At 42.7% G+C, this 27314-nt stretch overlaps 1 protein-coding gene across 5 annotated transcripts in view; it reads right to left on the bottom strand.

The window, feature by feature from the left end:
- The window catches only part of PCDH15 (protocadherin related 15), a 1497017-nt gene that overhangs the window by 604372 nt on the left and 865331 nt on the right, over positions 1-27314 (bottom strand). For 3 of the 5 annotated variants that reach the window (XM_030569599.1, XM_030569597.1, XM_030569598.1), the window contains exon 7: positions 16834-16899. In XM_030569599.1, the coding sequence (XP_030425459.1) occupies positions 16834-16899 (66 nt within the window). Of the gene's footprint in view, positions 1-16833; positions 16900-17582; positions 17598-27314 lie in introns of all 5 variants that reach the window. The other 2 variants (XM_030569596.1, XM_030569595.1) reach the window with 1 other exon arrangement.

Raw genomic sequence — 27314 nt, forward strand, 5'->3', positions numbered from 1 at the left:
CAGTGGGCTTCAGCACAGGATGGGAATGCAAGTACTTACTCATAGCTTTGAGTGGGCTTGGACAGCCCACACTGATTTCAACAGGCCTCAGGCACATAAGCAATGTAGGCATTTTTAAAATCCTATTATGTGCAACTTTAGGCTCCTAAATATCATTGAAATCTGGCCCTAAGAGCCTTAGTTACTTCTGAAAATGGGATTTGAGGTCCTAAATCACTTAGGAGATTTTGAAAATATTACCTGACTTCACTATCTAATAAGATAAGAAGAATAAAGTGAAATAAATACTGCTTTTAAAACAGCTTTGATCTCCACTTTACAATCAAGCTTTAAACGGAGTGAATTTTAGTAGGTGCATAGCTTATCATTTCCTTAGTAGCTTTCCTATGATCCATAAAAACAAAACAAAATCTCATCTTTTCAATATTTATGCTATAATTTTGGAGAAAAAAAAAAACTTAAAACCAAGAGGTGTGCCATTTGAATTCTTGTGTATGAGGTTCTTGTTGATGGAAGGGGTGCTGAAGGGTGTGAAGCTAGCCTGAGTCAACGCGGTCTAGAAGAAAGTGAACAGCAAACTTGCAGGATAATTTTGGAAGCAGGTGGCTCAGTAATCATATAAAGGGACCTCCTATATACTTGGCCTCAGCTATTAAGGGATCGTGGAGTCCATCCATCAGATGCAGGAGTTCTGTGACCGTAATAGTTGGATTGAGGAGAAAATACATATCGGACAACATGGATGGAGGGTGAGACCATACTAATTGCTGGTGCCTCCAGTGGCTGGCGTCCAGTGCAGATAAAGGCTAAAAGACCCAGCTCCTAGAAGTAATGAGACACTGGATTTCACTGGTGGACCTGCATCTATAGGATAAGAGGAGAATTCATAGGCTCAGGTCCACCCTCGGTATTCTCTACACCTGCACACATGAGGGCAGAGAGTGGGTGTAGGGCAAGAGGATTCAGAAGTGAGCTGAGTCCTAGGGGTAGGCCAAAGAGATTCTAATCAGGGCAATCATTTAATATGATGGGAGTTTTGTAGCTCCATACTGGACCTAATTAAACACCTGGTATGTGAAAGTAGGGGATGGGCACTGCCCCATTGTTGAGTGATAAAGTTGCAGCCTGCTGCTTAAATCCATCCTTGTGTCTGTCATTCATCCGCCTGCATATCAGATCAATATTCTCCGCTGCTCAGATACCATGGCATCAACAGGAGTAGGTTGTTTTAGGAGCAGGCAGAAGAGAATTTGAAATGAGAACTACTGGCCTATTGGTCTACTGTTTCCGGTAATAGTTATCTCTTATGATGAAAGTGACATGCACTAGGGAAAAGATTAAGTTCAAGATAAACATTTCAAATGCAAAGCTCGAAACTTGCTAAGAATATAAACTAATTCATGTCAGCAAGACCAGCATTATTCAGTGAAAATAAGGCAAATGAATATTTAACTTGTCTTCAGAGCTTCCTGGGGTAACTCAAATAATAAATTACCTTTTTCTATTTCTTTTTAAAACTACTTTTCTACATAACCCATTTTGAAAACTGCACTCTCCAAGACAAAAGCAAATACAAGTAGCCAACTCCCCTACTCTATATTTCTGAACATTACATTCTCTGAAAAAAATGTGCAGCCAGGGAATGTAGGACAATAGGTTCTAAAAATTGAACCTAATTAAATGACATGAGTACTCCAAAGAATATCATAAATCTGCATAACAAAGTGTTTCTCTTAGCTTATTAGGAATAGACAACCATGGCACTTATTCATTTAGGTGCCTCCCCACACACACATACTGGTCTCCCAGCAGATACACATGCTATTTCATACTCATTGTGACCGCAGAAATATAAGTAGACTGAAAAATTCACAGTTAAGCATGCCATTATGCAGTTCTGTTAACTAGTGTTGGGACTTAATAAGTAACCACTGGCATAGCATAAAATATCAGTGGGCGAAAAATATCTGTTGTATAATACTTTACTCCCATGCCCTTTATTTTCATCTATTTTGTTCAGTAAGGGAAAAAAGAAATCCATTCCAAGAATGTTGCTAGCAAAATTATTTTTCTCACATACAAATGCACTTTAGCTTTCTCTTGTTCAAGTTAACGAAGAATGAAATTTATCAAATACCTTGTGCTGTTCTGCATTTGAGAGAGAGAAACTTTGATGGCCTGGGAATTTGACTGTGTTGAACAGCATCAGACTATCTGAGGAGTACAAGCATTCTGAACATATGAATGGTCAAAACTGAATATTTCATAAAATTTTAGAAGTTGAAGGTGACACTGTGTGTCATTATGAGAATAATTTTCACTAGAAAATACCCTCAAATTTGTCCTATGAAGTTAGAAAGTATTAATGTTATTTATGGAGATTACATACTGTACAGCACTGGTGGGCAACCTGTGGCCCACAGGCTGCACGCGGCCCATCAGGTAATCTGCTGGCGGGCCGCGAGACAGTTTGTTTACATTAACTGTCCACAGGCATGACTGCCGTAGCTCCCAGTGTCCGCATTTCACCATTCCTGGCCAATGGGAGATGCGGGAAGCAGCGGCCAGCATCCCTGCATCCCATGCCACTTACTGCAGCTCTCATTGGCTGGGAATGGCAAACCACGCCACTGGGAGCTGCAGGCAGCTGTGCCTGTGGCTGGTCAATGTAAAACTGTCTTGCGGCCCACCGGCAGATTAACCTGATGAGCTGCATGCAGCGCGCGGGCCACAGGTTGCCCACCACTGCTGTATAATGTTTAATAAAAAGAAGAAAAAAAACCCCACACCATGTTTTTTGTGGTTTAATGAAGTCACAGACTTTAAGGCCAGAAGGGACTATTATGGTCCTCTAATCTGAGTTCTTGCATAACACAGTCTATAGAATTCATCCAGTAATTCCTTCACAAATCCAACAATGTGTGGTTGATCTGGAGTTTACCTTTTAGAAATTACTTATGAAAATTAGTGATTTTAGGTGCCTCAATTTTAAGGTGCCCAACTTGAGGAATCTTAAAGGACTTCATCTTAAGAAGTTGTGAGCACAAATTCTCTGAAAGCCACGTACCGTTCTACTGTCTCAAGTTGGGTACTCAAGAATGGAGGTAGGCAAAAGTACAAATCACTTTTTGAAATTTTGGTCTTTTTAGTGATGATCTACCACATGCCTTTGTAAATTGTTCCAATAGTTAATTGCCCACCTTATTTCCAGTTTAAATGGTTCAAACTTCAACTTTCAGCCAACTTCAGCTGTATCTGGTTATGTTTTTGACTGCTAAACCGTTGAACTGTCTGGAATCAGGCGTCTTTAGAATTATTTTGTTAAGAAACCAATCACTCTCTTTCTACAAAAGGCATGTATCTGAGCGAAATAATGAGCCGGATTCACAAACACAATAGCATAAATCCAGTGTAGTTCCATTTTCTTGAGTGGACTTATTCTGAATTTACAGCAATGTAACTGAAATGGGAATCTGCCCCAAACGGCGTGAACAGGGAACAGAGGGGAGGAATTGTGAGAAGAAGTTCAGCTAGTCAACACAAGCAATGTAGCTTCTCTGGAAGTTACCTAGATCCTTTCAACATGATCTTGGGATAACCAAACATTACTAATTTTAATGTCTGTTTATGAATAAAAATGGGAAAGAAAAAATTAATTCCTTCTACGGATCCTTCAATCTTCATACAGTTACCCTTAGTCAAAAACACATTGTAAATCTATGATTGAAGAAGAGCATTCAACACTACATAAATTTGTGAAGTTTCAATCAAAACATTGATGCCAAATCCCTACAAATGTAAACTTGAGGATGAAAATGAATAAATGGGCATAAATAAAACAAAGACTATATTGGTCATCTGGTTCTCTCTTCTGATTTCATACTCTTCATCCCATAGATTTCCACACACTGTAAATTAAAAAGTGATGTAACGTTTACATTATATGTGATATAAGTCTTTTTCCAGTTTGGTGTGTGTGTGTGTGTGGGTGTGGTGTGTGTGTGTGTGGTGTGTGTGGTGTGTGTGTGGTGTGTGTGTATAGTATGATATATGAGGTAGAGACAGAGGGAAAGTAAGGGCCAACTGTTTGTGTGAACAGTAGAAAAAGTGAAGAAATTATTGAAAGAAAAACAAGCTACACTAAGTCTCCTGTACCCCATTTTTAAAAGTCTTTGAAAAGCTAGGGGTAGAAGAGAGCTTTAATGTACAGGACTTTTTCTTTACCCTTTGTCTAGCTCGTCTAGATGCGGTCCTCTGCACCATGGTTAAATTTCTCTCAAACTAAACTGATTATTAACAGTGCCTCACACATATTTGGCTAAAAGATTACTGACACTGAAAACAATACCATTTTCTTTCTGCCTATTTTTTCTTGTTTAAAATAACTTTGTTGTATGCCAACTATTTCCATTTGTTTTGTTTTATTATGTTTATTTGGGAGGAAGGGTGATGGAATTCAACTTTGAGTTTCATTATCCATATCTTGGAACAAGAAGATGATCAGTATTCCAACCCTCTGCTGCAGGCAATCAGCAAAGAACAGAGCACGAGTGTCAGGGTTTGTGCAAAAGTGTCATTACGCTGCTTTACACCAGTCCAGTCCCCCAGAGTGAGTTACAGCAGCCTGAAGGTTGATCTACGTTACACCAACTGCATGTGATCCTTTCTCTATGCCCCCTCTTCTTACATCAACCACTGGAGTGGTAGGAGTCATTCTGACCCACTCTATTTTAGAAGGGCCCACTGATACCAGAACGTCCACCAACTTGTAAGAGCTCTCACTGACCTCCTGCACCTGAATGTCAAGAATGGTGGCCACCCCTCTCACATGATCTTGATGATCCCTGTTGTTCTCTGGCAATAATGAGTTGCGTGTCGCCTTCATAGCCTCGTCTGGTCATAATGAACAGGATGCAACTGTGAGGTAGTGGCTGCTTTATCTCTTGTGGTAGAAAAGGCTGCTTGGCACCAATCTTGTTAACAGTGCCCTTGTTACACTCTTGAATAAACCAAATAGGGGGAAGAAGGGAAAGTTCTAGCTGGAGAATGGACACACCATGGTATCCAGAATGGCCACTGTCATGGGCCTGGGGCCCATCTTTGACTGGGCTATTGCAACTTAGGAGGAGGCCAATGCTGTGACTGCTGCATAACCCTGGTCCCCAATCCTCTGACAGTTCCCTAGCTGCCTTCTGCTTGGGTGGGAAACAGAAAAACAAACCTCTGACTTGATGCCATACCCTTGTTACTGAAACCATAAAAGCTCACATGTGAAGTGTATAGAGCTGACAAAAATGTGTCAATTTAAAAAAATCTGTAAACAATATTCTAACAAATACTTTTTTACTGTTATGTTAATCAGATCTGTACAATGCAAAGAAAATAAGCCCAGAAGTACAGTTTGGAAATCAGAGGCCTGACTGTGCTCTCACCTATATAATATAAATATGTAATAACAACTCCAGTAAAATAAGTGGAGCTATAGTAATGTAAAATCTGTGTGAGAAGGGCCTGGAGAAAATTGATATATGAAGATGGGCCAATTATTATTTCATTAGCATGCAACACTACTATAATAGCATAAAATGAGAAACAGAGAAACATGAAAAAGTAACAAGATAAAAGGAAGGCAGAAAAAATAAAATATGTTTATTAACTGAGCGGGCGGCGGGGCACAATTACAATATGTACATAAAGCCTGCAGATTTTTGTTTATGAAGAGATTATTCAACAGCCAGATTCTGCTTTTATTTATGCCAGTGTAAATCTGGAATAATTCCACCATACTCTATATGGTGTTACTTGCAAATTACACCAGTTGTAAGTAAGTGCAGAATCTCTAGAGCAGGGGTCGGCAACCTTTCAGAAGCGGTGTGCCAAGTCTTCATCTATTCACTTGAATTTAAGGTTTTGCGTGCCGGTAATACATGTTCATGTTTATTTAGGTCTCTCTATAAGTCTATATATAATATAACTAAACTATTATTGTACTGTAAAATAAGCAAGGTTTTCAAAAGTTTAAGAAGCTTCACTTAAAATTAAATTAAAATGTTGATCTTATGCCACCAGCCCACTGCTGGTCTGGGGTTCTGTTCACCTAGGCCAGCAGTGAGCTGAGTGGGTCCTGCAGCCAGGAGCCTGGCTGGCAAGGGTCCAGCAGCCAGAACCCCAGAGTGGCAGCAGGCTGTGCGGGGCCAGCGGCCAGGACCCCAGACCAGCAGTGGGCTGAGCAGCTCAGCCCACTGCTGCTCAGGGGTTCCATCCGCCAGTTCCTGTTCAGCCTAGATCCCGGCTGCCGGACCTGCTCAGCCTGCTGCCAGTCTGGGGTCCCAGCCCTTCCCACATACAGTGGGTACCTACCTTCTCCCTGGTTCTGGCCCATTCTCTTCCTCTCTCTGCACTGAGCTGAGGGTGGGAGTGTACTGAGCACAGGGCGGGGGGTGAAGGGTCTGGCCAGGAGCTAGAATGAGGGAGGGGGCTCAGGGTTGGGGCCGGAGGTTTGAGTGTGGGGCATTTACCTGGACAGCTCCCATTTGGTGCGAGGGGTGCAGGTGGGAATGTGGGGGGCGGAGCAGGAGCTCCCATTTGCTCTCAGGCGTGCGTGGGGATGTGGGGGGTGCATGGGGTGTGGGGGGGTGCAAGAGTCAGGGCAGAGGGCTGGGGGCATGGAAGGGGTGCAGGTGTCAGGGCAGGGGGTGGGTATGTGTGGGGGTGTCAGAGTCAGGGCTGAGGTCGTGGGGGGCTCATGGGGTGGTGGTGAAGGAGTCAAGCGGGGGCTGGGTTTGTATGTGTAGGGTACAGGGCTCAGGACAGGAGGCTTGGTGTACGGGGGGGTCAGGGAAGAGGGCTGGGGGCATGTGAAGAGGTGCAGGTGTCAGGCGGGGGGCTGGTATGTGTGGGGTGCCAGAGTCAGGGCTGGGGTCATGGAGGGGGGTGAGGGAGTCAAGCAGAGGGCTGGGTGTGTATGAGGGGGTGCAGGGCTCAGGACAGCTGCCTGGGGGTGGTGCGGAGCTCAGGGAGAGGGCTAGGTGTGTGTGACAGGGGCTCAGGGCAGAGGGCTATGGGGGGGTCAGGGCAGAGGGCTGGAGGGGATATGCCCCTATTCCACCACCACCCCTTCCCCAAGGCCCTGCCCTTGCTTCTTCTCTGCCGCCGCCAGGAGCAGCGAGCATGCTGACTCTGCTCATTCTCGAACCCCTCTCTCACATGGGCCATCAGCTGATCCGCCAGCAGGGAGGGAGAGGCAGAGGAGGGGCAGGAACCCAGCACACTAGGGGAAGAGGCAGGGGAGCCAGCAGGACCAAGCTTCTGCCCCCTGCCCCCGCAGTAATAGATCTTCAATTTCTCAGTGCAAAAGGACATTAAACCAGCAGCTATATCAGCAGAAGAATTTGCATATTCCTGGAGGCACATAAGTTTCTACCATTCTAAACAGTACTTTGCTCCCATCTTGTGAGCTCACAGAAACAGTTTTCAGGCAGGCAAGTAAGGAGGAGCAAAGGTGGTCCAATAGTAAGAACCCTTGGTTTTGTATTGCATTGTATTGCACTACATTCTTCTCCTATACACCAAAAAATATAAATCACAGTGTCCTTGACTACCCACAACTCTTTCCCTAACAGAAGAGCGGGCTAACGAAAGCAAATGGTTATTAACAGAGTCACAGAACTATAAAAATTAGAAGATCTCCTAAAGGCTAAATTTCCTGTCATTAATGGTGTTGTCAGTAATATTAACAGCAGCATTAGGTATCAAAACCTTTTTTTATTATTAAAGAAGCCCATTCACCAATTTAAAATCTAACACTGACAGTTTCCAGGATTGTTGACAGACTTCCGCAGAGTTGCATTAAAATTGAACAGTTCCTGTTATGCTTTGTCATAAACAGATAGTTAAGGGTTAATGTCTCTTACTTGTAAAGGGTTAAGAAGCTCAGTGAACCTGGCTGACAACCTGACCAGAGGACCAAATGGGGGGGACAAGATACTTTCAAATCTTGGTGGAGGGTAAGTCTTTGTTGTGGCTGTTTGTGGTGTTCGTTGTTCGCTCTTGGGACTGAGAGGGACCAGACGGGCACCCCAGGTTTCTCCAATCTTTCTGAAACAGTCTCTCAGGTTTTCAAAACAGTAAGTACTAGCTAGAAAAGGTGGATTAGTCTTATGTTTGTTTTCGTAACTTGTAAATGTGTATTTTGCTGGAAGGATTTTTACCTCTGTTTTGCTGTAACTTTGAATCTCAGGCTAGGGGGGAGGGAGTCCTTCTAGGCTATATGAGCTGAATACCCTGTAACATTTTCCATCCTGATTTTACAGAGATAATTTTTACTTTTTCTTTCTTTAATTAAAAAGCTTTCTTTTTTTTAAGAACCTGATTGATTTTTTTCCCTGTTTGAGACCCAGGGGATTGGGTCTGAACTCACCAGGGATTGGTGGGGGGAAAGAAGGGAGGAGGAAGGTTAATTCCTCTCTGTTTTAGATCCAAGGAATTTGGATCAGTGTAGTCTCTCAGGGTAAACCCAGGAGGGGAAAGTCTGGGAGGAGGAAAGGAGGGGGATGGTTTATTTCTCCTGGTTTAAGACCCAAGGGGTTTGGGTCTTGGTTCCCCCGGGAAGGTTTTTGGGGAACAGAAAGTGTGCCAAACACTATATTTTCGCTGATGGCAGCGCTATCAGATCTAAGCTAGAAATTAAGCTTAGAAGGGTCCATGCAGGTCCCCACTTTTGGACGCTAAAGTTCAAACTGGGGGAAAAATACCTTGACATGCTTTTATCAGCTTGCTTATTTATATTGGCCTGTTATTGCCAGTGAGACTTTGAGGTCTTATTTTATACATGAGCATTCTTCACTGAAGAAAAAAAAGGCCTGAAAATATTGCATAGGTGTCTTTTTTTGGATCATTTCTAAGGTTTGTTTGACAAGCTACTTCAAAGTAGAAAATAAAGGACTGAAAAACTAAACTTGTCAGTGGATAAAGATATGGAGCAACAATCTAAGCAAATCATGTTAACTATGAAGTTATAGTGTCAGAGTTAAATATACATTATGCACCAAACATTCACAGTTTTCTTGAAAAGAAAACAGTCAGCTATTACTGAATGATTGCATTTTCTTATAGCACTGTATTTTAAAACCATCTTACAGGTTAATGGGATTATTTATTAGAGCTGCAATTCAATACATTATATAAAGATACCGCTTAATAGTAAGCAACTATGAAATATATAATATATAGGCTGATATAGGCTGATCACTTACCAGATATTTAATAGACCAATAGGCAGTAATGTGGCCTTAAAGTGAAACCAAGGAATACTATTTTGCTTTGGACATCAGTGATTTGGAACAGTTTTGCTGTTTTCCAGACATTAAATTGATTGGAAATGACTCAATGAAGCAAACATTCAGCATGATTAAATAAACATGTTCTGCTACTTGCAAATGTTCCTAGTTAGTTAATACTTCCATGAGTGATAAGTTTGTTCACTGATTGAAAGTTAATGTATATATGCACATTGTACCGGGTTATTAGGGCACCACAAATCGCCAGGTTTTAATTCAGCTCTATTTTAGTATGTTTTAAAGGTTTTGCATTCCCAACATCATAAACGGGACTCTGAAAAGCTACAATATACTATAATTTTTTAAATATATATGGCTATATTTAAAATTACCCTGTGTAGTTTTGCCTCTATTACCATACCAAATATCATTATTGCTCCAAAGCCCATTGAGGATTACAATAAAATAAACCCAAGTAACATCATAACAACCATCCATGACTTCAGGATTTTGAAGGAGGCTTTAAAGGGCCCATTCAACTACCTGTAAATTACTTTTCCTTTCCTTTTTATTGCTCAACACAACATAAGTAAAGTCACACAAATTGCAAAACACTATGAACACTGGTCCTGAAGCAGGAGTGCTACAAGGATGCCCCCAAAACTACAGTCTTCCATAATGCACAATTGCAGAGCAGCTTAAGAGAGGATAAGAGATTTTATTAGGTATATGCTGTGTCTTATTTTCTACTCTCCACAGTTCCTTACCCTGGACCCAATCCCTCTCCTAAATATCTGTGTAGGATTGTAATAACTCATGTGCACTCCCAATGTGGGAGGATAATATAACCTGGATGGCCATTAAACAGGCAGTTCTGTGAATCTAGGTTCTGCTCATTTGGGATACCCATCCGAAACAACCAAATTTCTCCAAAAGGCACACACAGGAAGTTGTAAACCATTGTAAAAAAACCTGACACCTAATCACCTAAGACAATTAGTGTATGTGTTAATATAACTCCTCACTTAAAGTCGTCCCGTTTAATGTTGTTTTGTTGTTATGTTGCTGATCAATTAGGGAACATGCTCATTTAAAGTTGTGCAATGCTCCCTTCTAAAGTCGTTTGGCAGGCGCCTGCTTTGTCTACTGCTTGCAGGAAGAGCAGCCTGTTGCAGCTAGCTGGTGAGGGCTTGGAACCAGGGTGGACTGGCAGCCCCCCTATCAGCTTCCCTAAGTTCCTTGGGCAGCAGCTGCCCAGCAGGCTAGCAATTGCAGCTCCCCCCATTGCCATGTGCTGCTCCGGCCCTCTGCCTTAAAGCTGCTCCCTGAGACTCCTGCTTGCTGTGCAGGGGGGAGGGAAGGGGGCTAATGTTAAAGTGTCTCCATCCCCTGTGCTCCTGTACCCTGCTTACCCCATCTTCCATAGGGCAGGGGCTCAAGATGGAGGGAGCCTGAAGCAGCTGTGGTCTCAGAAAGCTAATCTAATTAACAAGGCAGTTTACTTAATCGGGAAATGTGTATATGTCCCTGCATTCCTGCTGCCTTGTAGACTGTGAGAGTTAAACCTTGAGGGCTCAGCCAATTGCTAGTTCATCATTTAGCAGTAAGGGAAATATCCCACCCTCTGACTCCTCCACCTCAACCAAGCTTCATCACTGTGTACCAGTATTAAATCGTTTGTTTAAAACTTATACTGTGTGTGTGTGTAGTCTTTTGTCTGGTGAAAAGAAATTCCCTGGAACCTAACCCCCTCATTTACATTAATTCTCATGGGGAAATTGGATTCGCTTAACATCGTTTTGCTTAAAGTCGCATTTTTCAGGAACATAACTACAATGTTAAGTGAGGAGTTACTGTATATGAAATAATGGCTAGATGCTACAGACAATAGTGCCTGGTAAATGACAACTTTTTAACTTATGAAGAGGAGGAGGAGAAGGATTCATTCATTCCAGGATTGGTCTTTTGTATGTTCTTCCAATGCCTCACACCTTACCATGCTCTTGCCTCCTGTCACTTGCATTTGTGTCTTTTTCCTTGCAAACCTCTACCTGGAATTCTCTCCTTGATTCAGTGTGCCATGCCTCCTTGCTGTCTTCCAAGTTACTCCTAAAAGCTCACTTCCTTTTCTGGCCTTTACCACTAATCAAAGACCCCATCCATCCATACTAGATCTCAGCCCATTGCTGAACCTCACCACCCACCCCTCATGTGAGAGTTAAGGAGCTGGGAAAAGGTAGTTGGCTCCTTATAGTATTAGATGTTAGGAGCTCCAACCCTCTTCCACAGCTTCTTTAAGAGATGCCTTCCCTTAAGTCCACTTCCAGCTTCAGTATGTCAGGGAACTGAACCCCTTACAGAAAGAGTACCAGCACTGGATACCTGATACATGCTAAGTTATGACAACTTGAAAGCTACTTGCTGACCTACTAAGTCAGGTCGTGGAGCTGCTGGGGGAAAGGAGAAAAAAACACTCTGTCTTAATTAATCTGGCAGAGAGAGAAAGATTCCTTACCAGTCCAAAAGTGACTGATCCCAGTGCAGACCAAAATAACTTGGTCCTACATTAATCCCAGGGGTGGGGTGGGGGTGGGGTGAAAGCTGCTGATCCAGGACTGAAAGAGGGCTACATCAGGCAAGACAGGGCATATATATATCCTCCCTCAGTCTGCTGGGAACCAGTGAGTCACCTGAGCCCTTCACCTGACCAGCCCCCAGCTCAGGTCATGCCCACCCCTCCCAACTCTTGCAGGAGGAGAATCCTTAAAGGATCGATGACCCCTTTCTTCCCAGACGGGGAAAGCACATACACACACACCTTTGAGGTTGCAGGTACTGCATCCTCACACCAGATTTACACCAGTGCAGTTCATGTGACTTCAGTAGCATTACATCAGTTTTACTAGAGTGTCAGATGCACAATCAGCCCTATAATGTTTACATAAATGTGGAAATATAGTGTACAAAAGAGTACTGTGCTTATAAAGGTTTTGTTTGTTTGTTTACAGCTTGGCATTTCAGAAGCTAAAAACAATTTTTTTAAAATAATACAATAAAAAACAGGCATTAAATTTATCTTAAAAGAATGTACGGTAACATAAATACAATGCACTTATAAGAGCACTGATTTTCCTTGGTGAAATAATTTGAAATGCACAGTATAAATTTGCCATTGGAAATGTATGTGTACAACTCTGCATCTTAGAAAATTGCATATAGTCCAAATGCCTTCCATTATCAAAGCTTCAGTATCACATTAGTATGCTATGGAAACTGCAAAACTACTGAACAATGTCAATTTTAGGCTCAAATGGCAAGTATATTGCTATTACAGTAAGAATTGTTACCCTTATTCATATGGGCACGAAAAGGTATTGGATACTGTGATGTGGTTTACACACCCCACACTAACACAGAGGGCATGGGAAGGGCTGGAGCAATACTGGGCCAGGGAAGTTCTACGTCTCAGGCACTGCCGAAGATGCCTGGGGAAAGGACTAATACAGAGAGAGCTTCAGCAACGCAGGCAAGGTGGGAAAGGGAGGACAGAAGCCATTTCCTGGGGGAGCGCTGCTCTGCAACAGCAGGAGAAGCAGCTCTTACTGAAGAGGTCCAGCTGTGGCTCTTCCCCCCTCACACACCATAAGCCTTTTAGACATTACTCAAGAGGTAGAGAGAACCAGGTGCAAGGGCACCAGAGGGTCACCTGCACCAGCCCCAAGACTTTGCAGTTTGAAGCAAAGGACTGTAACCCAACAGCAACCAAGCCACAAACTGAGGGAGCAGGTACAGTAAGAAGTGGATCAGGGGAATATGCGCAGGAGGTGGGAAGTGGATCAGGGGAATATGCGCAGGAGGTGGGACATGCTGTCAGACTCGCTGGGCCCTGGGCCAGGACCTGGTAGAGCAGAAGGACCCAGGTCCCCCTACCCATCCTAGATTCCCCTTTGCCTAGCCCTGAGGATGGGCAAGATGGAGGGTTACCAGCAAGAAAGCAGACCCAGCTGAATCCCACTCAGCAAAAAAACAATTGTACCAATTTATTGCTTTTTAGTATAAGTAGGAGGAACAAACAAACAAATCTAAAAGAGGTACTAGGTGCTTCAGAATATGTAAGTATTCTTATGTAGACAGAAGATTGAAACTGAAAAATAGATGTATACAATCTTCTGTTACACAAGAATGTTAAGGTATATCATTAAGTTAATTTTGCATAAATACTATGAAATAAAAAGCAAATAATTCAGTTTATAGTTTTGTTTTGAATGATGGAAATATGATAATGCTATCTACTGAAAAAATACTAATATTGCATTGGTTAGTTATTTCTGCGGATGTTCAAAATGCAAGGAAAAAAGGCATAATATTTCTTTGAGTCTCCAGGCTCCACGCACAGAAATTGCTGCTAGAATTGCAGCTGTTGCCCCTACTGTATATGTAGATACGATTACTATTGCAATTTTCCTCAGATCAGTCTTTCAGAGCTCCAGTGGACGTGACCCCAAGAAAGTTAACACATGGAGAAGGAAAAAATAACCAACTGTTAAAATCCATTCTTGTAGAGCCTTTAACAACATTCATATTATATACAATAGAAATATTAGTAGTATGGGATATGGGAGCAATATGAATCCATAGAATATTAGCAGTAATAGATCTTCATTTTCTCAGTGCAAAAGGACATTAAACCGGCAGCTATACCAGCAGAAGAATTTGCATAGTCCTGAAGGCACATAAGCTTCTACCATTCTAAACAGTACTTTGCTCCCATGTTGTGAGCTCACAGAAACAGTTTTCAGACAGGCAAGCAAGGAGGAGCAAAGGTGGTCCAATAGTAAGAACCCTTAGTTTTGTATTGCATTGTATTGCACTACATTCTTCTCATAGACACCAACAAATATAAATCACACTGTGTCCTCAACTATCCGCAACTCTTTGCCTAACAAATCTGCAAAACCAAAAGCTGAAAGCAACAACTTCTTAAATACCACAAGTGACACACACTATATATACCTAGTATAACTCTTATTACTTACTGCTCAAGTGTGCATTTCTAAGTGCTATGTTCTGTTGCATAAATTTAATACAGACATTAAATATCAACAGCTAGGTAATCCTATGGCTCAGCCAGGAGAGATTTTGAACAATAAAGTGAAGTCAGACTATTTTTTTCTTTTACAAAATTTCATGAGCATTAGCAAGCAGCACCATTGGTTCTGACAGATGCATAAGGTAATACAACAAACCACATGGAAGAGGAAAACAAAGCAATCTTTAGACATCATTGTCATTGTTCCACTGAATTCAGGAGTGGGCATCTCAGAAGATAACAATGCTATTATTCCTATCAAATTGCACGGAAAGCACAACTGGATTCCTTCCCTAACCATCACAGAATTATTCAGAACATTCATTATAATTGTTAAAGGGAGAAAAGGGCTTCAATGGTTTTCAAATGCCATTCAGTTCTGTTTTTAAATACAGCTCAATGTGCTCTAGAGCCAAGGTTTTTAAGACTGACTAGTAATTTTGGGTGCTCAACACTCTGAAAATCAGGCCACAGTAAGGTGTGTCAGCCTGAGAAGTCAGAAGCTGAAGCAATCAAAATAACCATTCACTTTTGAAAATCTTGGTCAAGATGTTTAGAAAGTGCATACAACTCTGAGCCCAGATAAAATTTTCAAGCACCCAAGGAACCTAGGTTCCATTTTCAAAGTCAGTGACACATGGTTCCTAAGTCACTCAGGCATCTTGAAAATTTTATCTCTTATCATACTTCCTCTTTGCTTACTGCAGTTTTAAAATATATGATGAAACAATGAGTATTATATTTCAAAGTTGTTATTTTTTGAAACTGACCTGTACACTGTAACCCAAATAATTACCATACTGGAGAATAAAAAGAATAGCGAGCACGACATCTATCCAGTTGAAGACCCACTTACTGTTTTTGTATTGTCAATTAAACCCTCAATTATTTTGCTTGAGGGAAAGAAGTTGATGATAACTGAAAAGAATTTTGAACTATTGTACTATATATTACTGTATATATTCAATCATAAGCCGGTTCGTTCATAAGCTGACCCCCCCCACAAGATGGACAAGTAAGAATGGAAAATTTTTAGGACCCATTCATAAGCCGATCCTATAATTCAGGGGTCAGCAAACTGGCTCCTGGGCCATCAGGAAAAGGGCCAAGATGGTTTGTTTACCTCGAGCGTCTGCAAGCACGGAGATAAACCTAAGTAAACAAAGTGTCCCAGTGTGCCAGCTGCTTACCTTGAAGGGCTGGGACAGCAACTGGTGGGGAAATGTTTTTTGGGGGGAGAAGCTGGGGCTCAAGGGAGTAACTTTTGTGACCACCCCCCACATGACCCCACCCCTAGCCCGGGACCCTCACACTCTCCCTATCCCATCCCTTCCTACCTTATCTGGGGCGGATGTCTCTGGCCTGGCTAGAACTGCTCCAGCAGGCTGGGCAGCGCGGCCACCGCCTACTCCAGTGGGCCAGACCGGGCAGAGCGGTCACAGCATGTTCCAGCGTGCTGGGCCGGGCAGCACGGCTGCAGTGTGCTCCCCGTGTGGCTGCAGCCTGCTCCAGGGGGAGGGGCCAAGCAGCACGACTGCCGCCTGTCAGCCCCGGAGCTGCAGCTGCTTTGGAGGCTGGAGGCAGAGCAGCATGGCCAGAAGCCGAGAGACTCTGGCCCTGCCTCTTCCCTTCTAGCTCAGCTGGCTATGCTGCCTCTCCTTGCTCCCTCTGTTGGTGGGGAGGGGCTGTATCCCACCTCTCCCTCTCTATATCCATTCATAAGCCGACCCCTTTCTCTGGTGTGTCCCTTTTTTACAAAAAAAATTCAGCTTATGAATGGGTATATACAGTATATGAAGCATTTGATAATGAAAAAAATCAGTACTAATACAATAAATCGAAGATACTGGGCATTTAAGATTGCTACATTTAATTCTTTAATCTATCAGAACAAACTAGCATATTATTTGTAAATCTGATTAACCAACATGGAACAGATTAGCAAATAGCTGTAGATTAGCAAAAATGAAAACACTGACAAAAACAATTTATGTATATATGTTGCTATTGCATATGTGGCAAGGACTGACCAAGTATTTTTCCCTCATGAAAAAATAAAACTCAGTTACTTGGTACATTATTTGAATATTAGCAACTGAACAGATGTACTTACTCTGTGATGAATCCTAAACAATTATGGTATAGATACTCTTTTTAATACCAATCACATTATCACATGGACTATTTAGCACCAAGAAACAAGTTACCAAGATACATAATTTAAGGAAATAATGGAATAAATAGGAATTTTTGATTACTTTTATTCTGATGTTTTAAAACTACACATGGAAGACATTATTAATGATATTCCCAGAGCCTAATATTTTAACCCTGCTACTGTGGTCATAATTGCAAAGTGAGTATATTCCACCAGTGTTGATTTCTTAACAGTGATCACTATAGATCCGAGAGTAAAGCTGCTAATAGCCCAGGTAATTATCTTTTAGAAAAAAGCAGCACACTCACCATTTCGGCTTTCTTCATCAATAGGAACTATTGTGGCTGGAGGACCTGCCCTGGCCAACTTGCAGTCTATAAACATGAAAACAGAAGTTATTTCTAACTCCACAGTAAGGTCTCTATATTGTATTCTATAAAACAATCAGGCTGAGATAGTGGTCATTGAAGCAAGATAAGGCCAAGATAATTGTTAGCTAATAACTGGTATAAAGGGCCCAAACTCAAAGTTTTTATTTAATCTTTATTCAAATTCTAATTGAAGTAAATGGGAGTTTTCCTGAGAAAGTACTGAATTAGAACCTCAGGATCTGGCCCATCATGCAAATGAAAATTTCACAACCTGCTCTCATTATGAATTGTTGTACTAGTTTCTATTTGTTATGACACTTTTACTTTTAATGTCATGAATACACACATCAAGTCTTTGCCACATCACAACACAAAACAATTCACTTGCTACATCATAAACTTATATTCATGTTCCTCTAAATATACCAGTAGGGACCACTGTGAAGCAGAAGTCCTTCAGGACAAAAATAATGTAATGGTAATCTAACCCAGAGAACATGAAGGAATGATTAAAAGGGATACATTGTAATTAAGTTTCACAACAGAAACAAATGATTGGAATTTAGTTGCAACAAAAGGCTCTAATTAAAAAGAGAGTGAACAGAATTTTAATAATGTTCTAAAGAGAATAAAAATGAAAAAAACCAGACAAGCAATGTTCAAGAAGTTACATTTTGCCATCTTACCCTCATATTGCCAGTCTGGAGTCAAAAGTTTAGAGTCATCAATGGAAGCAGAGCAGAATAATGAAAGAAAATAAGTAAGATTTTGTTGTAGTTGTTTAAAGATACATTTTAGGACATACAAAGCAGTACGCTGAGAGCTACTAAATACAAATGTGTAGCCTATTAAATTAACAGATAAGGGCATGTATACAAAATTTGATGTGTGTATTAGAAGCAGCTGAGCTATATAGACTAAACAGGAGAAAAATCTTATTTACTCCTTTAAACCATATATTGGGGAAATGCTGTTAGTTTACAATACTAAGCACTTTTCACCTTCAAAGAGTCTCACAATACCGCTGAAATGGGTAGGTGAATTGGTAAATCTTACTGTTCTCCTTTCACAGATTTGTAAAGATATTTAGGCATAACTCTACTAAACATTGGAAGGTCTAAATGACTTAAATGGCTAAGGGCTTGGCTATATGGAGAGTCAGTGTGCAGCAAGGGGTGTGTAAATCTACACTGCTCTACCCTGCCATGCTCTAAGTGGTCATGTGGACACTGCTGTCATGCACTAAAAGTTCTGTAGTGTGCAGCAGGCTGGTGCACTGTAGGTTCACACCCCAGTTTGCTGCACACTAAATCTCCATATAGATATGCCTTTAATGCCTTTTCAAAAGTAATTTAGTCTCCTAGGAACCTAAGACTAATTGAAAGTCAATGGGACTTAGGTGCCTAAATACATAAGCTACTTTTGAAAATGGGACTTATCTGCCTAAGTCACTAAGGCCTTGCAACACTGAGCAAAGCAATATCTTTAAATATCTGAGAGAGACAAGCTTTCGAGCTCCACAGAGGTCTTCTTCAGGAAAGCTCAACATTGTCTCTTCCACCAACAGAAGTTGGTCAAATAAAAAAACCTCGCCCACCTTGTTTCTCATATATCCTGGGACCAACATGGCTACCACAACATATTTAAAAATCTGGGGCTAAGCAACTTGCCCCGGCCACAGAGAGGACTCTTTAAGGCTGCATCTATATATAGGAACATTAGGACCTGTATTCCTCAACTGGTGATAGCAGAGGTGGAGTCCAGAGAGCACACAGAACTCAGATGTTTCTAACCACCATGTGCTCTAAACCTAGTCAGGTCAGTGACAGAAAACACAGTGATATAAATGCCTTTTTCCAATTTACAGTAGGGATTTTACTTTTGCTACCCCCAATGCAACTACTCGGTGACTCATTACAGGTTCTCATAGACTCAGACTTTAAGGTCAGAAGGGATTATCACAAACATCTAGTCTGACCTCCTGCATATCGCAGGCTACGGAACTTCACCCACCCACTCCTGAAATAGACCTCTAACCTCTGGCTAAGTTACTGAAGTCCTCAAATCATTGTTTAAAGATGTCAAGTTACAGAGAATTAATAATTTACACTAGTTTAAATCTGCCAGTGAACTGTGACCCATGTTGCCAAGGAAGGTGGAAACCTCCTCCAGGTCTCTGCCAATTTGACCCAGGGGAAAATTCCTTTCTGACCCCAAATATGGCAATCTGTTAGACCTTGAAAATGTGGGCAAGACCCACCAGGCAGACACTACACAGAATTCTTTCCCAGGTAACTCAGAGTCTGCCCCATCTAGTGTTCTGTCGCCACCCACTGGGGATTTTTGCTACTGGCAGCTGCTGATGGGCCATGTGCCATTGTAGGCAGTCTCATCATTCCAGCCCCTCCATAAACTTATCAAGCTCAGTCTTGAAGACATTTAGGTGTTTTGCCCCCTCTGTTCCCCTTGGAAGGCTGGTCCAGAACTCCACTACTCTGATGGTTAGAAACCTTTGCCTAATTTCAAGCCTAAACTTATTGATGGCTAGTTTATATCCATTTGTTTTTGCGTCCACATTGGGGCTTAATTTAAATAACTCCTCTCCCTGCCCAGTATTTATCCTTCTGATGTATTTATAGAGAGCAAATCATAACTCCCCTCAGCCTTCTTTTGGTTGGGCTAAACAAACCAAGTCCTCTCATAAGGTAGATTTTCCATTCCTCGGATCATCCTAGTAGCACTTCTCTGCACCTGTTCCAGTTCAAATTCATATTTCTTAAACATCGGAGACCAGAATTGCATACAGTATTCCAGAGGAGGTCTCATCAGTGCCTTGTAAACGAGTATTAACATTTCCCATTCTCTACTGGAAACACCTTTCCTGATGCATCCTAGGACTGCATTAGCCCTTTTCATGGTGATATGACTTTGACAGTTCACAGTCATCCTGTGATCCATCAATACACTCAGGTCTTTCTCCTCCTCTGTGGCTTCCAACTGAAAAGTTCCCATGTTATAGCAAAACTTCTTGTTGTTAGCGTCTAAGTGCATGACCTTGCACTTTGCACTATTAAATTACATCCCATTTCTATGACTCTAGTTTACAAAGTCATCCAGATCTTCTTGTCATGATATTCTGGTTCTCCTCCATATTGGCTATACCTCCCAACTTTGTGTCATCTGCAAATTTTGTTAGCATACTTTCAATTTTTGTACCAAGGTCAGTAATAAAAATGTTAAACAACATTCATCCCAAGTCTGTTCCCTGAGGAGCTCTACTAGTAACCTCCCTCCAGCCGGACAGTTTAGCTTTCAGTATGACTCATTGTAGTCTCTCCTTTAACCAGTTGCTTATCCATCTTTCAATTCTCATATTAATCCCCATCTTCTCCAATTTAATTCATAGTTTCCCATGTGGAACTGTCTCAAATGCCTTACTGAAATCCACGTAGATTAGATCTACTGCATTTCCTTTGCTAAAAAATCAGTTATCTTCTCAAAGAAGATCAGGTTGGTTTGGCACAATTTACCCTTTGTAAAAGCATGTTGTATTTTTTCCCCAATCATCATGCACCTCTGTCCTTAACTACTTTCTCTTTCAAAATTTGAGACCGTGCATACAACTGAAGTCAAACAGGCTTGTAGTTTCCTGGATCACTTCTTTTCTTTCCTTACAAATAGGAACTATATCAGCAATTCTCCAGTCATAGGGTATAACCTCAAGTTTACAGATTCGTCAAAAATCCTTGCTATTGGGCTTGCAATTTCATCTGCCAGTTCCTTTAATATTCTTGGATGGAGGTTATCCAGCTCCACTGATGTAGTTCCATTAAGCTGTTTGAGTTTGTCTTCCACCTTGGATGTGGTAATTTCTACCTCCATATCCTCTTGTTGCCATTAGCCATCTGGCTACAACACCTAAGCTCTTTATTAGCCTAATTAAAAACTGAGGCAAAGTATTTGTTTCTTTGTTGGGCCATATCTAGATAATCTTTAATCTCTACCCCATCCTCAATTCTTAGCGGTCTCACTTCTCTCCTTGTTTTCGTTTTATTTATATGACTATAGAACCTTTTACTATTTATTTTAATTCCCTTTGCAAGGTCAAACTCTGCTTGGCTTTTGACAGTTTTAATGTTATCCTTACACTTTCTGACCTCCATGAGGTACCTTTCCTTGCCGATATCTCCCAGTCCTTGTAGGCTTTCTGCTTTCTCTTAATCACCTGCTTGAGATGCTTGTTCACCCAGTTTGGTCTGCAACCCTTCCCTATAATTTTTACCCCTTCCTGGGGATGCAGGGTTCGGAGAGCTTCTGCAACTTTGATTTAAAGTAATTCCAAGCCTCATTCACATTCAGATCCTTGATTTCTTCAGTCCAGTCCACTTCCCTAAGTAATTCCCTTAATTTTTTAAAGTTTAGCTCTTTTGAAAGGAAGGACCCTTGCTACAGATCTATCCTTCCATTTAGTTTAATTTAGATGATCACTAGAACCAAGGTTGTTCTCTACAACCAATTCTTCTATGAGGTCCTCACCAAAACCAATCTAAAATGGAAACCAGTTGGTTCAGCAACTATTTAGTAAAGAAATCTGTCAGCTATCACATCCAGGAAAATCTTGGCCCTACTATTATTAGCAGCACTTGTCCTCCAATCTATATCTAGGACATTAAAGTCTCCCATAATCATGCAATTCCCAGTAATATTTATTTAATTAAAAATATTAAAGAGGTCTCTAGCCATATCCAGATTGGATCTGGTGGTTTGTAGCACACCCCAAGCACTGTATTAGGGGAACCTCTAGTAGCCTTTTTTCCCAAAGTGATTTCAGCCCAAACAGACTCTCTTATCCATTCCATCATTTCTAATTTCTTTACAGTCTATCTCATCATTAATATACAATGCTACCCTGCCACCTACTTTCCTAGGTTCTATTTTTCCTAATGTTGACAAAGTCTCTAAGGTAGGTTTAAAATGCAGGAGGTATTTATTTAATTCTGTGATCAGGTCAAAACACTAGAGAACAAATTTCTTTAGCACGAAACTTTTGTTTACCAATATCTTTGTAGTTCTATAAATGACTTTATTAGCAAGGCCAAGTTTTTAAGATCCAAGGGAGAGGGATCAGCAGTGTAGGGAAGCAGAACATACTACGTTTGTTAATGTTAAATTTGCACTGGGTTGTAAATAATGACAAAATGAACAATGATAACTGAAATAATACTGATAACTAATCGCTAACTATAACACTTTTGGTAATTAAATTCTAAATTATTTCAAGCCAATCTAACAAACCTTTGCTTTGGAAATAAAAGCATAGGGCCCTCTCCCCACCTACATCTCAGTGAAATTGCTTGTATTTTTTTCATACAAGTCTGCACACATTTTACACCTATGTGTTTTGTAGTTCAGGGCTTTTATACTGTGTTCTTTAGGGACTCTAAAAGGATGTTTATTGAACAGTATGCTATTGATTTTTACATTCTGCAGTTTGATTGGCATACATGGACTGAATAATATCAGTACAAGATATTTTGTATGTTCCAAAATGTTCTTTCATGAATTAGATTTTACATGTCAGTGAGCACTGAGACACTAACTCACATATTAAAAAGGGTCTAAGAGGGAAAAATAGACCCATCTGAAAAGCACAGCTGTCATCCCATTACATTTTTCTCCACTAGGAGCACATCTGTGGGGAAACAATTAGTGATTGCATGTTCACTAGAGATGAAAAATCATCTTGTTCCGATTCTCTTTTTTTCACAGCATGTTGTTATAAAAATGCCATTAATGTAAATGATGTAACTCTAATCATTGCTAGAAGTTGACTGTAATTCTTGTCAAGAGGTTTACAGTTAGGCTAAATGAACATAAATAAAAACAAACTCCACACCAGTTTGGTAAAATGGTCTCTCCAAGGTACTTTCACTACTGGTTTGTGTCTTCTCATTGCTGAGTGGCTATTCTTTCATGATCATGTCTTTCTCCTCGTCATACCTCATCTTCAATTGCACTCAAATAGTTTTTTGGGTTTTTTTCTCCCCATGTCTTCTTTAGTAGTTTGTATAAGTAAGGAATACAAACAAACAATCTTACATAATTGTGGTGCAGTTTCTATTTAAAGACAGGCAAGGATTTTGTAAATTATGGTGAAAAAAAATTATGAAGAGTGGGGCTATAATGACTATTACATTGGAAGTTAGAAGCAAACAGTGTTATATCAAGGATATCCTTAGTCAGAGATTTGTAGAAAAAGTTATTACAAATAGCAAAAGTTACCTAAATGTATTATGCATTAAAAATGAATTAAAGTTAGATGAGGGTTGTAGCCAGAATCCAACTGTAAGAATGGGGAGAAGGAGGGTGAATAGGATGCCCAAATGAAAGTCTAGACTATGGATTATCCTTGTGTTACATAGAAAACATGTTTGCTGAGGAGGTTCATACTTTTATTGGACAGGTAAGAACTTCCTTAATATATTTAATTTCACCCATGACAGTCCCAGTTAAAACTCAGAGCAGTCTCTCACAATGCAATCCATGTCTTTCTCCCATTCAAAAAAAAAAGGAGAGAGTAATGATGTGGCTTTGTTTATCATAACATTCATCAGCACATAATGCACGAATTACTATACAGTTGCAGTATTCTTTAAATTGCCAATCAAGCAGCTAGAAGGACACAACGTTTTTTGTCTAAAACCTTTAATAAAATGGATGTGTTGTAATATCTGCCCTTTTATTTTTTATTCTTTTATTACAAAAAAAAAATGGTTATTTACCTTTCGTGACTGTTGTTCACCTCCATTCTATATTAGGTGTGCACGTGCCACGTGCACGAGCATCAGAAATTTTTTCCTTAGCAGCTAACATCGGGCCGGCGGGGCCCCCGCCTGAGCAAAACCACTGTGCCGTGCATATATACCCCCGCTGGCCCGACCCCCTCCAGTTCCTTCTTCACGATGACTCCGACAGAGGAGTAGGAGGGCGAGTGGTGGAATGGAGGTGAACAACACATCTTGAAGAACAACAGTTACGAAAGGTATGTAACTGTTTTTTCTTCGTTGAGTGCTTGTTCATATCCATTCCATATTAGGTGAATCACAAGCTTACCTTTGGAGAGGGGTAGGAGTCATGGAACAATTGATTAAGGATTGTCCAGCCAACCGCTGCATCCTCTAGGGCCTGCTGGTTGACCCATAGTGGGTCATAAAGGTATTCACCAATGACCAGATGGCTGCTCTGCAGATCTCCTGGATCAGGACCTGTGCCAGGAAAGCTGCTGAAGCTGCTTGCGCCCTGGTCGAGTGGGCTGTGACCATTGGGGCCGGAACACCTGCAAGGTCATAAGCCCGAAAGCAGTCTGTAATCCAGGAGAAGATTCGCTGCACCAACACAGGGAGGCCTGTCATCCTTTCCGCCACGCCCATGAACAGCTGCGTGAATTTAGGAAAGGGCTTGGTGCACTCCAAGCACAATGACAAAACTCAGCGGACATCCAGGGAGCGCAGTCTGCGGTGACTCGGGTCCGCATGGGGTTTGGCAGCGGCAGACAAACGTCCTGGCCTAGATGGAATTGTGAGACCAACTTTGGGAGGAACTTGGGGTGTGGGCAGAGCTGCACCTTGTCTTTATGAAATACTGTATATGGCAGCTCCGAGGCGAGTGCTCTCAGCTCAGATACCCTTCTGGCCAAGGTGATGGCTACCAGGAATGCTACCTTCCAGGAAAGGTGGAGGAGGGACCAGGTAGCAAGGGGCTCGAACGGGGTTCCATGAGCTTAGAAAGGACTAAGTTGAGATTCCATAGAGGGACTGGGGGGCGTGAGTGAGGGAACACCCTCTCCAGCCCCTTAAGGAACCGCTCCACCATTGGGTGGGAAAAAACGAGCTCCTTGAAAACCCCGGGTGGAAGGTGGAAATGGCCAGCAGATGCATCCTGATCAAGGACAAAGCCAGCCCCTGCTGCTTGAGATGCAGTAGGTATTCTAGAGACACCGCAGGTAGGCACCGCAGCCTGGCGTGGCTGAATCTGTTGAGGCCCACACCAGCACAAGGACCTCTTCCACCTTGCCAGGTAAGTCGCCCTGATAGAGGGCTTCCTACTACCACTAAGTAGAATCTGATGCACAGGAAAGGAGCACTGGCTCTCTGAAGCATTCAGCCATAGAGCTTCTACTCCATCAGATGGAGTGACTGCAGGTCAGGGTGGAGGAATCGCCCTCCATGATGAGGTCCTGGTGTAGGGGCAGGGTTACCAGGGCTTCCACCAACAGCTCTAGGAGCGTGGTGAACTAGTGCTGGTGAGGCCAGGCTAGGGCGATGAGAAAGACCATCGCCCCATCTCAGCGCACCTTGAGCAGGACCTTCGCACCAGAGGAAGCGGGGGGGAGGGGATGTGTATTTCAATTCCTCTTCCCACGGGAACGTGAACGCGTCTGCTATTAAGCCTGGGCTGCGGCCCTGGATTGAGCAAAACTGCGGGCACTGGGGGTTGCCCCTGGTGGCAAACAGGTCTACCCACTTGCAGAAGAGCGTATACACGACATTCACTCTGAGGGTCCACTCATGCATGCGGTACGACCTGCTGAGGTGGTCTGCCAGTTCGTTCCACACCCCCAGGAGATGTGACACCTCGAGGTGAATGGCGTGGGCTATGCAAAAGTCCCAGAGGAGGTCAGGCTCATGGCAGAGCAGTGAAGAACGGGCTCCATCCTGCTTGTTTATGTAAAACATGGCGGTCGTACTGTCCGTCAGAACTGTCATGCTGTGACCACTCAAATTGGCATGAAAGGTCTGGCAGGCCAAATGAACCACCCGGAGCTCCTTCACATTGATATGGAGAGACCGCTCCGCTCCCGATCACAAACCCTGAGTCCTGAGGTCCCTTAGGTGAACACCCCATCCGAGGTCTGACGCATCCGTCACAAGCATCAGGTCCAGCTGTTGTGCAGCAAAGGGTATGCCTTTGCAAACCACAGTCTGGGACAGCCACCACTGCAGGGAGTCTAATACGTCCCCCAGGGCAGTTACTACCAAATCCAGGGAGGGGTGTCTCTGCCTGGGCAGTATACACGGGCGAGCCAAGCCTGCAGCATTTTGAGTTCAGTCTGGCATGCTTGACCACATGCGTGCATGCTGCCATGTGGCCCAGCAGCCTCAGGCAGCATCTGGCTGTTGTAGTGGGAAACTGACACAGGGAGCTCACTGCTTGCTGGATGGCCAGGAATCATGATACTGGGAGGCTCGCCTTTGCCTGTACCACACCTAGGACTGCCCCTATGAATTCCACTCTCTGAGTTGGAATGAGGGTGGACTTGGGGACGCTGACCAGGAGCCCCAGCATGCGGAATAGTCTTGGGGCCACTTGCCCTTCAGACTGGACCGCCAGGAGCCAGTCATCAAGGTACGGGTAAACTCGTACCCTCTGCCTCCGTAGGAAGGCCGCCCCTGCCGCCATGCATTTTGTGAACACCTGTGGGGCCGCAGCTAGGCCAAACGGGAGAACTGTGAACTAGTAATGTTCTTGGTTCACAGTGTAGCGCAGTAATCGGTGATGTGCAAGGTGGATGGCAATATGGAAGTATGCGTCCTTCATGCTGAGGGCAGCATACCAGTCTCCTGGATCCAGGGAAGGGATGATGATGCCCAGAGAGACCATGTGGAATCGGGCCTTGACCAGGAACTTGTTGAGCCCCATAGGTCCAGAATGGGTCGAAGGCCTCCTTTGGCCTTGTGAATGAGGAAGTAGTGGGAATAGAACCCATTCCCAATTAGGTTCTTTGGTACCAACTCTACCATCCTCACCTCCAGGAGAGTGTGAACCTCCTCTTCCAGGTGCTCGTGAAAAGGGTCCCTGAAAAGGGATGGGGGGGGTGGGAGGTAGGCAGGGAGGAGAACTGCAGCATGTAAGTGCCTCGCACTGTGCGTAACACCCAATGGTCCGACATAATGCTGGACCACACTTGGGAGAAGCGGGACAGGTGATTCAGGAAACAAGGGGATGGATCTGATTGGTCTGGCATGCTGTCCTCGAGCGCACATTCAAAAGCCTGGTTTAGGGCCAGTCTGAGACTTATGCTGTCCTTGGCTCTGGCACGGCCTATTGGAGCTATTGTTGTTATTATTATGCTGCCTCATGTTATCCCCATTTCGCCTGCAGTAGGGCTTCTGTCTAGGACAAGATTGGTAGTGACGCTGAGGAGGAGACTGTGGCTTGAAGGGCTTTCTTTGGGTCGCCGGGGTGCTGCCCATAGCGCTCTCTCTCATTTACCGTTGTAACTTCCAGGGAACATGGGCTTGGGTGGCAAAACAAGAAGTTGTACCCCTTTGATGGGGCAAAGTACTTGTGTTCCACACCTTTGGCTGTTGGAGCGTTGGAGGCCACAGTTCGACAGTATGGTCTTAATGAGCGGAAGC

This window comes from Gopherus evgoodei, chromosome 7, assembly GCF_007399415.2.
Source record: "Gopherus evgoodei ecotype Sinaloan lineage chromosome 7, rGopEvg1_v1.p, whole genome shotgun sequence".
NCBI lineage: Eukaryota > Metazoa > Chordata > Testudines > Testudinidae > Gopherus > Gopherus evgoodei.